General features: G+C 41.5%; 1 protein-coding gene across 1 annotated transcript in view; it reads left to right on the top strand.

Moving 5' to 3' along the window:
* Lypd6b (LY6/PLAUR domain containing 6B) overlaps positions 1 to 12,908 on the top strand; it is a 52,139-nt gene extending 39,231 nt beyond the window's left edge. Inside the window, exons 3-6 of the mRNA XM_028769300.1 lie at positions 5,080 to 5,231; positions 6,202 to 6,300; positions 11,071 to 11,201; positions 12,735 to 12,908. Coding sequence (XP_028625133.1) covers positions 5,117 to 5,231; positions 6,202 to 6,300; positions 11,071 to 11,201; positions 12,735 to 12,908 — 519 coding nt within the window. The 5' untranslated portion in view covers positions 5,080 to 5,116. The remainder of the gene's footprint in view (positions 1 to 5,079; positions 5,232 to 6,201; positions 6,301 to 11,070; positions 11,202 to 12,734) is intronic.
* Positions 12,909 to 13,116: the final 208 nt, after the last annotated feature.

Genomic DNA, 13,116 nt, shown 5'->3' with positions numbered 1-13,116 from the left:
ATGGGAGGGCGCTTGTGAACCATGGTTCACAAGCGGGACAACTTCCGAGGTCGCCCTGAATTGTGGGTCTTTTTACTGCCTCAAAAGCTGTCAGCTGTATGCTGCTTCTTGAGGTCCTCACAAGCTTTTCAGGTGATGATGGCATGTTAAGAGCACCGGGGCCTGGGAAGTTGTCCCGCTTGTGAACCATGGTTCACAAGCGCCCTCCCATGAATCAAGTCTTTTATTCTGGGCAGGTATGGGCCAGTCTCAGGAGGGGGTTCCTTAACTTACAAATCTGGCTACCTGCCATTCTCTGGAATGCCTGAGAGTTGCTTCCTGTATCTTTACAAACGTGCCTCGAAGAAATCTCTCTCCTCTCCTGGCAAAGAAACTGTTTGCATTCTGGAGCAAGTTATTGTATCATTTAAAGAAGGGACTCAGAACACAGGGAAGGCCAGCACCGCACACACAGGGTTTTTGCCCAAGCATGTCTCTGGAAAACATGGATGAGAGCAGTAAGCTCTCTTGGAGAAAGACATTTAGAGCTTGAGTGTGAGGGGGGTAGACATATATCCTAGGGTGTACAGTGGAACTTTTGTCTTAGTGTCAGAATAAAAGAATACACTCACAGGAAGCAAAATCATTACAGCTATATTCTGAAGCACTACGCTGCATTTTTCACCATTATGTGGGTCTCAGAACCGTTTGAGCTCCTTCACCAGGAAGATATATCTACACACACAGTTTTACCAATTACCTTGGGAACCTTACGGGTTACACCTCATCCTACATGAAGAAGCAACATTAGTCTGTGCAGTGGCCTTGGAGAAAATAGCCTGGTTGACTCTAACACATACTATAGACTCCACCCGCTCCAAGGAACAAAATACAAGCTCCCATGTAACCTTGCCTGTGACAGAGTCAGCAGTGAGTACCTGCCCAGCAATGCCCACATAGATGTATTTTGTTTTAGAGGCTCTATGATTCTCAATGTACAGCAACCCCAGGACACTCTATTTAACCATTTACTTGTTCACTACCCTAATGCCATCTGCTGATGAGAAATAAAACAGTCGTGGTAACGCAAGTCTGTATACGGAAAAAGACAGACACTGATGTTAGGAGACAGTGTACGGTACTACTTTATAAAACCTGCTCAGGAAATAGAAGACACTTTTATTTTGTTGGTTCATCATTTGACAGGCAAACCTTTTCAGTTTCAGAGACTATTGCTAGAATAAGGCTTTACAGTTTCTCTTTAAAGTAGAAATGAGAATATATTTAGGCTGTGTAGATACTGCTCCATGGAACTCAAACCCTCTCTGTTTTGTAGATCGCTAATAATAAAAAGTTACCATCTGGAACATTTTGAAGGGCTACTTACTATAACAGTGGAAGTCTCCTGCCTCCGAGCCTCAAATTTCCCAGTTGCACAATGGTAATAATCCAGTTAGAATCCATAAAGTAAGTCTTATGTTTAGACTTGTTCATCTAGGTTTTTGTTAGCTTGTTCTTGTATTTGTGTGTGGTGGGTGGAGAGGTACACATGTGCGCACAAGTATGCTTGTGCTTATAAAGGTCAGAAAGCAAGCTTCTCAATCTTTCAGTGAACCTGGGGAATCTTTCATTGAACCTGGATGTCACTGATTGGGTGACTGACAAGTTAGCTTTAGGGATCCCCCTGTCTCCACTTTCCCTAGCTGAAATCATAGACACACACTGGCCTGCTTGGCTTTTCACATGGGTGCTAGAGCTCACGCTCACCAAGCCTTTGCTGACTAGGCCGTTTGAGCTCCATTCAGTAGTTTGAGCCCTTCAGAGAACGTTTTGGTGGATCCTCTGCCTTAACCATTCCTTGCATCCCTTCTACTCCAGAAGCAACAAACAAGACTAGGGATTTGGGAATGTCTCTACACAAACATACAACATTTGTGTTTTTTTCCAACTTCTTGATTTTCCTGGATCCAAATCTTTATGGTAAGTGCTTATGTAATAAGGTTTCATCCACTAGCTATCCATTTTCCCAAACCAGTACACTGAGTGCTCGAAACACACCTGCCACTACCCTTGTGTGTGTGTTTGTGTACATGGATGTGTATGAGGTATGTGCGTGGATGGTCATACCTATGTATGATGCAGAAGCCAGGTAAGGGAACTGGTGTCCTATTATATCATTCTTCATTTCTTGTCCATGAGAGACCAGGAGCTGGACCGACAGCCAGCAAGCCTGGTCAGTCTTTCTATCTCCACTTACACAACACCAAGTTACAGGTATGCATGTGGGGTATAGCTGGTACTTGTAGAGTATCTGACTTTTCATATGGATCTGAACTCATGCCCTCATGTGCAGCAAGTAGCTGCTCTTATCGCTGAGCCATGATCCAGACCTGTTTTCTGGAGTTCCTTCCATAGGATCTAGGTTGCTTTTCTTTAGATTTTGGTTTTAGCTTGTGTCTTCTCTTCATTTAATTCATCTGCTCAGATGTCACTTACTCAGAGAGGTGTGCGTAGGCTGTCATATGTGATACAGCCCCTCCCCTCCTACTAAGGTATCACCATATTGCTTTGCCTTTATGGCATTTATAACTGTATAATTTGAAATTACACACTCCCTTGAGTTGCCCTTTCCCTCAAAAATGCAGTTCTCAGGAAAGAAAGGGCATTGTTGGAAAGTCAATACTAACAGTGTGTGACCCATAGAGGATGCCAATAATGACATGTAGAATGAATGAATAAGCTTTGGTTTCAAAGGGAAATTACTTTAGAAAACCAGGGATTTTGAGTTGCAGTTTTAAACTGGGAGCCTTTCACCTCACAGTAAATGCTTACAAGAATTACCCAAAATCCAGGCACATAACCAACTAAATAATTCAAATGTTGTACGTTCTTTAGCCAATTTTATTCCGACATGTCTACAAAGAAACATTACCATTCCCATTTCATAGCTCAAAGTCTGTGTTATTGAGAGGTTAATGAACTTGAAGCAGGCATCACAAGAGTTGGGTCTGGAACAGATATTTGAGCCAACGCTCTTTGCCACCCAATAGAAAGCATTCAACAAACATAGCTTCAACTGTGGCTCAGCCCTCAGCCTCTGCCTTCATAGGCATGAAGTCATGGAAACCTCATTTTAAAACTGCTGTTTCTTAAGACTGTACTACAGAAAACGAAGCTGGGCTTGGGAAGCTTCAGAAATTCATCTAAGGTCCCACAGCTTCAGTTATGAAAGAGAATCTAAGTATAGACAGTGGGCATCTGAAATCCATGATCTTAGGAGGCTGCTCATATTACACAGACATTGTGGTTTGCTGTTAGGGCACAGTCATTCTGAGGTTTGAGGGGGAAAGAACTCATCACCCCATGATAAAGAGCCTCTATTGGGATACTGGGTTCTAACCTTTGACTGTTGATTCATCGTAGCTTTGAGATGGACCACTTTCAATGTGTGAATAGGAAAAGCAGAATTGTTTTCCAGTATAACCACTTGATTTGATAATGGAGCTGGCTATTTCCTCAGAAAGACCTTCAATAATGAAATTTGTAAGCATGGCTTCTAAAGTTTCAATTTTACTTATTAAAATGAACTAGAAAATATATTTAGCATTTCTGGGTCTATGTGCTGATGTAAATAAAACTAAATCAAATCTATTGTATTCTTAGAAATTCCACCAGTGTGCTTTCTTTTACCGACTACATCCTTAGTGACTCATTCTTGTCTTCAGAAAGGTCCTCTGTAAGAAAAGAAGATTATTGCCACAACATTTTGTCTGATATTCGGTTCAGTCCCCTTGCTTACATGTTACTTACATGCAAACACCACAAGAGAAGAAGCAGAATTTTGGAACCCACACACTAGTACCTTGGCTTAAAAAAAGTTAATGTGAAGAACCATGATGCACGAATATATGCATATCAAACCACTTTTCTTTGAAAATTTCCCTCAGCCACCACGATAGCTGATTCAGCAAGAAGAAAATGAGTCAGGCTGATTCTATTGAACTCTAGTGTTTCTGCAGAACTCTTTATTATGTGTGTCTTATTCACATAAGGCTATGTGATCCTATCTGAACATGTATTTGATGCTCACAATTATCTAAATGTGTGGGTAGTATGGGTATTATTAAGCCATTTTACAGATGAGGAAATTGAGGTTAATGGAGTTTAAAGAGCTTGCCCAAGGTCAGGAAGCTAGTAAACAACAGATCCAGCACCTGAACCTTTGGACTCCAAGTTTGCACATTGTCTTCTGCAGCCCACACTCACATTTCCCTGACCAGACAACCTGTCAGTGATGAGACTGCAACTTTACCTACTCCCACGAGGCTGGCTTCAAAGGGTAGAGTCTGTGGGTTCTGTGGGGTCCCAAAAGGTCATGTCCTTCACTCAGTGCCACGTGCATTTCTGTCATTCCTTTGAGTTTCAATCCCTTATGAACATAGGCAATAATGTTTGTGGACCAGGAGTATCATTATATTGTTTCCAGTACTTTACTTTCATGGCTTCCTCTGGAGCATCCTGGTGGCTTGTCCTTGCACCCAGTGTGACAGGTGTAGGAGGAGCTGGCACCTCTAATGCTGCTCCCTTCTCTACTCTCTGTCTGTAAGCTCTAGGATCAGCAGAGACTGTAGTGCAGACTTTCTGTGCCTTAGTCACTATTTGCTCCACTAACTTTACTTTCGTGGTTTCTCTCAGGATTTGATGGCATTGAAAAATTGATCAAATTCCTCTGTTTATTTAGAGAAAGGATTTCAGAAAGAAGTGACTCCAGGTAAATTAACCAGGAACCAGAGTTGATTGAAGAAAAAAAAAGTTCCATTGTTATGCAGATCATCAACTAGCTATCTCCAGACAAAGGAGGTGTAGCTAGGCCAGTACCAGAAGATTGTGTTCCTGGACAGAGAGGAACACTGAGTGTCCTGTTGACATTTTATCAGGCCAGTAGAAGGCAGTAATTACTTAATTTTGATCTGAATGATATGTGTGGTCCTGACCCTTTTTGACAGGTGGAATCTTGGAGCTTTCCAAGCTGGTGCAGAACATAACCTTCATTGATGTATAAAAACAAATGAGCTGACCCAGTCTGTGTTTCCATGGCAGACACACGACTTTGACTTGTCCAATCAGGGAGGACAGAATGCTGCTCTTCTGCCACCTTCTAGCTGTGACCATCCTTCAGATCTTGATCATCTCAGAGAACTGGGTGTTTGCTAAGAACATCAACTTCTACAATGTGAGGCCCCCTCTTGATCGTAAGTAGGGGCTGTGGTCCTCATTCTGTGTTCATTTGGTGTCCCGTTTCCATCTACCACACCTTTCTAGAATGATTGGTTTTACCTAGAGTGAATGCTGGGATAAGAGTGCAGTGACGAAAAGCTTCTCTCTTCTTTAGAATAGTGGCCTCCTGCTACTGTTTTACAAGGCTTCTCCTTTAAGAACACAAGTGTAAGTAAGACTCATGTGAGCACTGTCTCTGATGACCTGCCAGAGGAAATTCAGGAATCTTTGTTGATTTCTTCATCAGAGATAATTGGCTATGGAAATTTCCTGCAGAAATGGCACACCCATTCTTCCAAATGGATATTAACCCTTTTTGAAAACTCAAACTCATCAGGAGGTTTGAAATTGAGACGAGAGAATGACCTGGGTCTTCTTTACCATTTTATACAGGATTAATGTTGCATCAAAGTTCTGTCTCTAGTGTAGTAGTCAAATAGTAATCCCGATGATGAGATGTGGGAGATGTTCTTCTTTTCCTTTTTCCTCTTCTCTTGCTTTACTGGTGCTGATGATGTACAGGCAGGATGAGGGATGTCTTCATCCTAGCCCTACATGAGGTGTATGTCATTGCTGTTCTTCATTTTTTATTTTCTGTATACTTCAGGATGTTCCAAAGAATCTGTGTCTATCTAGCTCCTCCACATGTATGTGCGAATATGTTTTGTGTCTGTATCTGTGTATGTATATGTTATATAATCTCAAATTCCACTACCATCCTTGCCCTCTGTCTCAACCCCTTTTATTTCTGAAGAGTAAGTACTAATAGAATCATATAGTAGATCTTTTAAAATAGCTTGTGGAGCCATTCCATTTTGGGACACAGGCATTCCAAAGAGGAGGATGTCTTGTATGTTTTGTTTCATCTAATAACGTTGCGAATTTTGTGCTTTTGGTGTTTGAAAATTTTTGTCCTTTTGTGACGTTACTTTATTCTTTTTAAAGCCACACCATTCCCAAACAGTTTCAAGTGTTTTACTTGTGAAAATGCAGCAGACAATTATAACTGCAATCGATGGGCAGAAGATAAGTGGTGTCCACAGGGTGAGTATCCGAGCTTCGAAGACTCTTCCAGGTTCTTTTGTGACCTCATTTATTTAGATCCTCCTTTTAGCTGGAGGGAGATGTCTTATATTATAGATTAGTATGCCAACATAGGCCAACGGGATTCTAATGGGGTCCTGGATCTCTTGTGAAAGATTGTGTAGACAAGAGTATCCTGAGAGAACCTAGGGATGGATGACACACAGACACGCAGACACACACACACACACAAAGAGACATACACACACACACACACACACACTCAGCATGCAGTTGTATGTATCATGAGAAAAGATTTCTTAAAAGGTGTTTATCAAAAAGTCAGAAACCACAGTGTAGACTAAGGCATTCAAACAATTCCAGAAATGTCTGATGCTTGATGATACCCTAGGAAAGTCATACTTACTGGCTTAGAGCAAAGAAAGGGTTCTGTACTCTACTCTAGAGATTCAGTGTTGCTTAGGAAGCTCATTCACTCCCCTAACAAACATCTGATTATCTTTGGTAGTTTACTGACACGTCTCCAGTGCCCAGTCCAGTGCCTATGCCCGGCTCCTAATATGCACTCAGTAAATACTTGCTGAAAGAGGAATAGATGCCTTTGACGAGGTAGCCATGGGGAATCCTTTCTCAATAGACATTAAAACAAAGACCTGAATGGGCAAAAGAAGGAAGTCTGAAGAAAAAGTGTGACTGGAAGGGAACTCTCAACTGTAAAGGCTTCCAGAGGCAATAGGTGTGTGGACTTTTCAGTGAACACAAAGAGACTGGTTGGTCACTGTGGCACAGTGGGACACAGAGGAACAAACCGAGAGAGGCTAGTGCAAAGACATGCAGAGATTTCTTTGCCTGATAGAGTATGGAAGTTGGAATGCACAATGCAGACCATGACCTGAAACATTGCTGTTGGACAGCTGGGGACAGGAGTCAAAGAATACATCAAGTGGAGACTGTCATAGTGTTTGGTTGGAAGAGATGGCAACTACCTGCAGGTGGTAGAAATTGAGTTGTGAAGAAACTGAATGTTTTCATACAAAGCTGGAAGTAAAACAGAGAGAATATGCTGTTAGGACTTTGGACCTGAGGGAACTGTAACGAGACTGGACTATATTCTGATTTTAGGTTGTCAGATGCAATGGCCTAAGAAAAACAAAGAGCAGAATAGACCTCCAGAATTAGAAATTACTGATTTTCATCTATTACCATGAATCTTTGAGAGTTTCTATTGCGGTATTTGTAGTAGTAGAATGGCCTAATTTTTTTGCAGATATAGGAAACCTGTGGAATTGCCTCCACCCCCGTAAAAAAAAAATCCTACTGGATATATTACTGAGAATTACTGCTAAGTTAAATGTTCATGCCTGTAGTATCCATATGGTCAGTGTTTCTTATTATCTTTGTTTCTAGAAGAAGCAATTATTATATTATTACATACTTGTACATGTGTGATTGTGTAGATCTTCCTTCATGTGTCCACAAACATTTTTCTCAGTGTTCTGAATGATTCCTTTCTATTTAGGACTTTATACACGCATATAACTCCTTTTAATAAAATCCTCTTCATTCTCCTCCAGTTTCTCCCTAACCTCACTCCCCTACATATACCTCTGTTTTCCCTTGAATTTAAGGGTTTTGTGTGTGTGTGTGTGTGTGTGTGTGTGTGTCTGTGTGTGTGTGTCTGTGTGTCTGTCTGTGTGTGTGTGTGTGTGTGTGTGTGTGTTTAACCCACTGAGTACAGTGAGTGGGGATGGGTGACGGACAATATGTTAGCTCATAAGTATCCTCTCAGGGGCCACATCCTGAAGAAACCTGAACAGTCATCAATCACTGAGAGCTATTCAGCTAGGAGTAGGATTTCCTGGGTTCCTTCCTCAACTGTGGTAGAGTTTTGTTTGGCTCGAGCTTATGCAGTTCTTTTGTGTGCAGGCAGAGCCACCGTGCATTCATGTGTGCAATGGCCCTGTCATGGCTGGCAAATACTGTTTCACTGCAGATACCGACTCCTCTTGGCTCTTAAAATCTTTCTGTCCCCTTCTTCTCCATGATAATCCCCGAGCCTTGGAAGTAGGGGCTGGGATACAGCTGTCCTCTTTAGCACCAAGCATTCTACATTCTTATCTTTTGCACACTGGCCTGTTGTGACTCTCTGTAGTAATCGCTCTGTTCTGTAAAAATATGATTCTTTGGTGAGGGTTCGGAGATGTACTAATCTATGGGTATAAAGGTAAGAACTTGGGGGTAATTTATTGCTATGTTCATTTAGCAGAAAATAGCAGAAGATTCTCTCCTAGGACCTAGGACCTAGCTAGCCACCAGGTTTTAGCCCAGTTAATAGGACCAGGCATAAATTCCATCTAATAGAGTAGACTTTAAATCCACTCAGAAGAGACTGGTTACAATTATTTTAAAGTTTTAAGGTTGGTTGATAACTAACATAATTCTTTAACTACTTCTTTAAATTTCTGCTAAAAACCAAGTAGACTGGTTAGAATAGCTTTAAAGTTTACCTGTTCATTGGTCTTCCCTTTATGGATTATGCCATTATTTGAATTGCTTCTCAAAGTCTGTGCTTACTGTGTCTGTGCATAATGCTCTAATTTGTGGTTTATCAACCAAAGCCTTTTACCTGCTTCTGAGTTTTAGACTATCATCTCTTTTGTTTATTTAAGAAATCTTTTAAAGATTCAATTATTTTATGTATATTTTGTTTCTTTATATGTCTGTGCTCCACATGCATGTCTAGTCTAAGGAGACTAGAAGAACACATTGGATCCCCTGGAATCAGAGTTAATAGATGCTTGTTAGCTTCCATGTGGGTGCTGGGAATTAAACCCAGCTCCCTCAGAAAAGTAAGAAGTGCTGAGCTATTTTTCCAGCCCAAATAGCATCTCTTTTGAACCATAGATAAGCAAAAACAGGAGATAGTAGCTTCTCACGCCCAGTGTCAGCAACAGCGAAGGGAGTGTAGTTGACTCTACCAAGCCCATCTGAGAAGCAGACTTTTATAGACCACTGTGGAATGACCCCACCTTTCAGCACAGCATGAGAGCTCATTTGTTTGGTCACCCACTAGTGAAATCTCAAGACATTAACCATCTGGAATAATAACTGAGGTGTCATTTCTTATGTTTCCCTTTGATGTTATTTAGGAAAATGATAGCCATTTATCTCCAGCAGTAGGCCTGGAGCTGTTGATCTTTGTCATCTCAGGCTTCCCTCTCTCCATAAAGACTCACCTGTGGTCTGCCAGTGTTGTTAAAAGGCTGTCTATGTAACATGACATGACCACATGGATATTTCTTGTTTCATTTACAACAGCATTTGTGTTGACTGGTTAGAGGCTACTTTCATTTGTGGGCTGTGTACAGGGCTCTGGATAAACACAAGCAGACATCAGTTTCCATTTATTCTGAGTTTGGAGTATACATTTAAATGCCTTCTCCAAAATATGTAATGCCTCCCTTTCCTTTAGACTCCAATGTCAACTGCCTTTGTCTAGTTCAAGGATGAGTATCCAGGGTTGCAGCCAACTGTACTGATTAAGAGCACAAATCCTTGACACCTTCCTTGGTTAGCATTCTACCTTACACCTATAGAACTTTTTCTAACAGTATGATTGTGGATAAGATGGTGGTGTACACCTTTAACCATGGCATGTGGGAAGCAGGGCCAGGAGAATCTTTGTGTGAATTCTATGTCAGCCTGGTCTACACAGAGAGCTTCAGACAGCCAGGACTACATAATGAGATATGATCTAAAGTAACAACAACAATAAAGAATGTTAATATGGTCTATGACCTTCCAAAGGTTCATGGTGAGGATTGAAAGAATGAACACAGAAGATAACAGAGTATTTCTACAATATGAATGTATTTGCCATTGTAAATTTTACTAAAGTTATCAAAATGCCACTGTAAGTATTAAGATTTCATTTTAAAACAATCACAGTGTTCTTAAAGGATCGAAGGAGACGTACTTGTGACACACACTTTGTCTTCTCAATCTTGGGTCATTTTCTCCCAGTCATTTGCTATTGGAATCCATAGTGAATAACTTAGCAAGCATTTCCATGGTCTTTGGTAGTGACAAGGAGACACAGGACTAAAACAGAATATCCTATGATGCCATAAGGTCTACTTTCTGACAAGAATGCTAAGTCATAAAATGGATGGTTAAAGCAGTGAGGATAACTACGTAGAAATGAGCTAACTATACAGAGCAGGGAGACAGGAAGTGGCAAGGCCAGGGAATGTGGAGTACATTGATGAGGAATAGTCAAACATGCTAGAAGGCTTTGAATCTGAATAAGCAAGACGAGGAAGAAGGGTGAGCTGGTATGTAGCTGGAGACCTATAAGAAGCAAATGATGAGTGAGACACCATGTCCCCAGACATGTTGTGTCTTTGTGCTCACAGGTTTTGTCTTAATTTAAAGTTCCCGAACACATGCTTCAGAGGAAGAAAGGGCAGGCCAGGGACATAAATACTTGCCTATTCAATTACCAGACCCAAGGATGGATGAAAACGTTGCACATTTTTTCTCAGCTTCAGCTAATGCCAAAGGAACTGGATACCCATTTATATTCATTTTCAAAACACATGTGTATTTTGGAAGCTGATGTCTTGGCAGAAATACCACCCAGAAACTCTAGCATTCACCTCTGAGCCTTAAGACTATTCCGATTTTTACTCTTTTCTGGCATTACGGTCAAGGGGTCTCTTTTGCAATACAGGAAATAAATTTGTTTTTATTCTTGTTAAAATTTCCTAGACACACAGTATTGTTTGACGGTTCATCACTTCACCAGCCGTGGGAGAAGTACATCCATCACTAAAAAGTGTGCCTCTAAAAATGAATGTCATTTTGTTGGCTGCCGACACAGCCGAGATTCGGAACACACGGTAAAGATTATGTGTGCATGGAGTTACTTTCCCACACTTCATGGGATGGTGGTACGTTATGCATCATGGGGGAACCAAGAAGGAGAAGCAATGTGTTAGGTTTGTTTGTACTCTGACAAAAAGATTCTACAATGGTGCCAATGAGAGCAGACATTTGACGATATTCTGTCTTCAAAAATAAATAATGGTGCTAAGAATAAATGTTAATTTCCAGGCTCTAGAGCTAAACTCTGGGCTTCAGAACTTGCACAAATAGTCTGAAGCCCATGCTGGAAGCTCAGGAATAACCCATCCTTCAGAGAGTAAGGGGCACTGGCGTCTAGATGATATGTGCTCTGTTTCTGGCCAGAAATCACTACAACCCCATCCTGGAGTAACTAGAAGATAGAAAAGAAAAAACAGGAACAGATTTGCCATTGAAACTTTGTCTCCCTCTGCATTTCTGCTCAGAGGAGAAATAGTCTAAGAGAATAAGATAAATTTAGATATGTATTGGATTAATTTATCTCTTTAATATTCTCATTCTATCACCACAAACAAAAGTGTTCTCTTATATGCAGAGATCCTAAAGTTTGAAGGGAAATAATTTGAAAATATATTTCATGAGATTCTGGAATTCAATGTAGCATATAAGTCACTGACTCTGACTTAGTGACTGTTGGCTCTGGACATGCAAGGGCCACATGACAGCAACGGTGAAGTGAGCTGGCGAGGCTGGAAGGAGCAGCCTAGACTGATTGAAGTGGAACTTCACATAGAGGTCTAGGGAATCAAGATCTCTAGAACGTAACCAGGCTGGGTGCAGTGGCTCACATCTGTAATCCCAGTACTCTGGAGGCTGAGGCAGGAGGACTGTGAGTATGAAACCAGCTTGGGCTACATAGCAAGATTTGAATAGGAAAATAAAAACTTTCCCCTGGGTAAATCTGATGGGCAGCTGGCTGGACAGCCATTCATGGCCGTTCTTGAAGTTGCTGCCTTTCTGCTGCTTCATTGGCCTGGAAACATGTATGAGTGGCCAGTTCATGAAGTCATGGCTTCAGGTCAGGCATGCATCACTATTGATGTCACAGGTTGCTTCCCTTGAAAGCACTCTTAAGAATGGAAACTTTATTTTGTTTTTAGTTTTTATTTTAGCAAATTATCACTGCAGTTGTTACAGGACCGAGGTGAGGGCACAGACAATGGCAAGTCAACGTTATCACCTAGCAAATAATACTAAGAAAGAGACCAATAAGTCCAGAAGGTTCCTGACTTTCACTTTGGTTTCATTGTTTTCTAATAAATCTTTCAAGATCTGACAACTAGGCAGTCTAATTCAGTTTCCCTTCTTTGCTTCATTTAGGCTTGAGTTTGACACAGGTACTTCAAGAATTAGGATGAAGACTCTCATGGTAGTCTTTGCTTAGCAGAGGAAGGGTACCCACAGGCTGGACTATCAACTCCAGGGCCTGTCTTTCTTTTGTTTGTTTGCTTTTGTTTCTTCCTCCTCCCTGTTCCTCACTCCTATTCCTCTTCCCTCCTTGTACACAGGAGTGTAGGTCTTGCTGTGAAGGAATGATCTGTAATGTAGAGTTGCCCACCAACCACACAAATGCAGTCTTCGCTGTAATGCATGCGCAGAGGACGTCTGGAAGCAGTGTCCCCGGTGTCCCCAGACCCTACCTCCTGGTGCTGGCCTGGCTCTTCATGCTTCCCTTGCTCTGATGTTGCTCTTCCCAAGAGGAGCAGAGACCAGCAATGTAACGCACAGAAACAGTGGAACAGAGAACTCTGGAGGGAAGGCCCATATTGCACTTGATAAAGAAGACACATTGGACTGCAAAGTAGAAGGCAAAGGTTTGCTTTGCTGGAATGCTCCTGCATGTGATCACAGCACGGAGCATGAGGACTTGGTAGGAACCAAGAGGACTAC

This window comes from Grammomys surdaster, unplaced genomic scaffold, assembly GCF_004785775.1.
Source record: "Grammomys surdaster isolate TR1022 unplaced genomic scaffold, NIH_TR_1.0 191, whole genome shotgun sequence".
Classification (NCBI taxonomy): domain Eukaryota; kingdom Metazoa; phylum Chordata; class Mammalia; order Rodentia; family Muridae; genus Grammomys; species Grammomys surdaster.
Note: the sequence above shows the minus strand (reverse complement) of the source record. Positions and strands in the feature narration are given on the sequence as shown.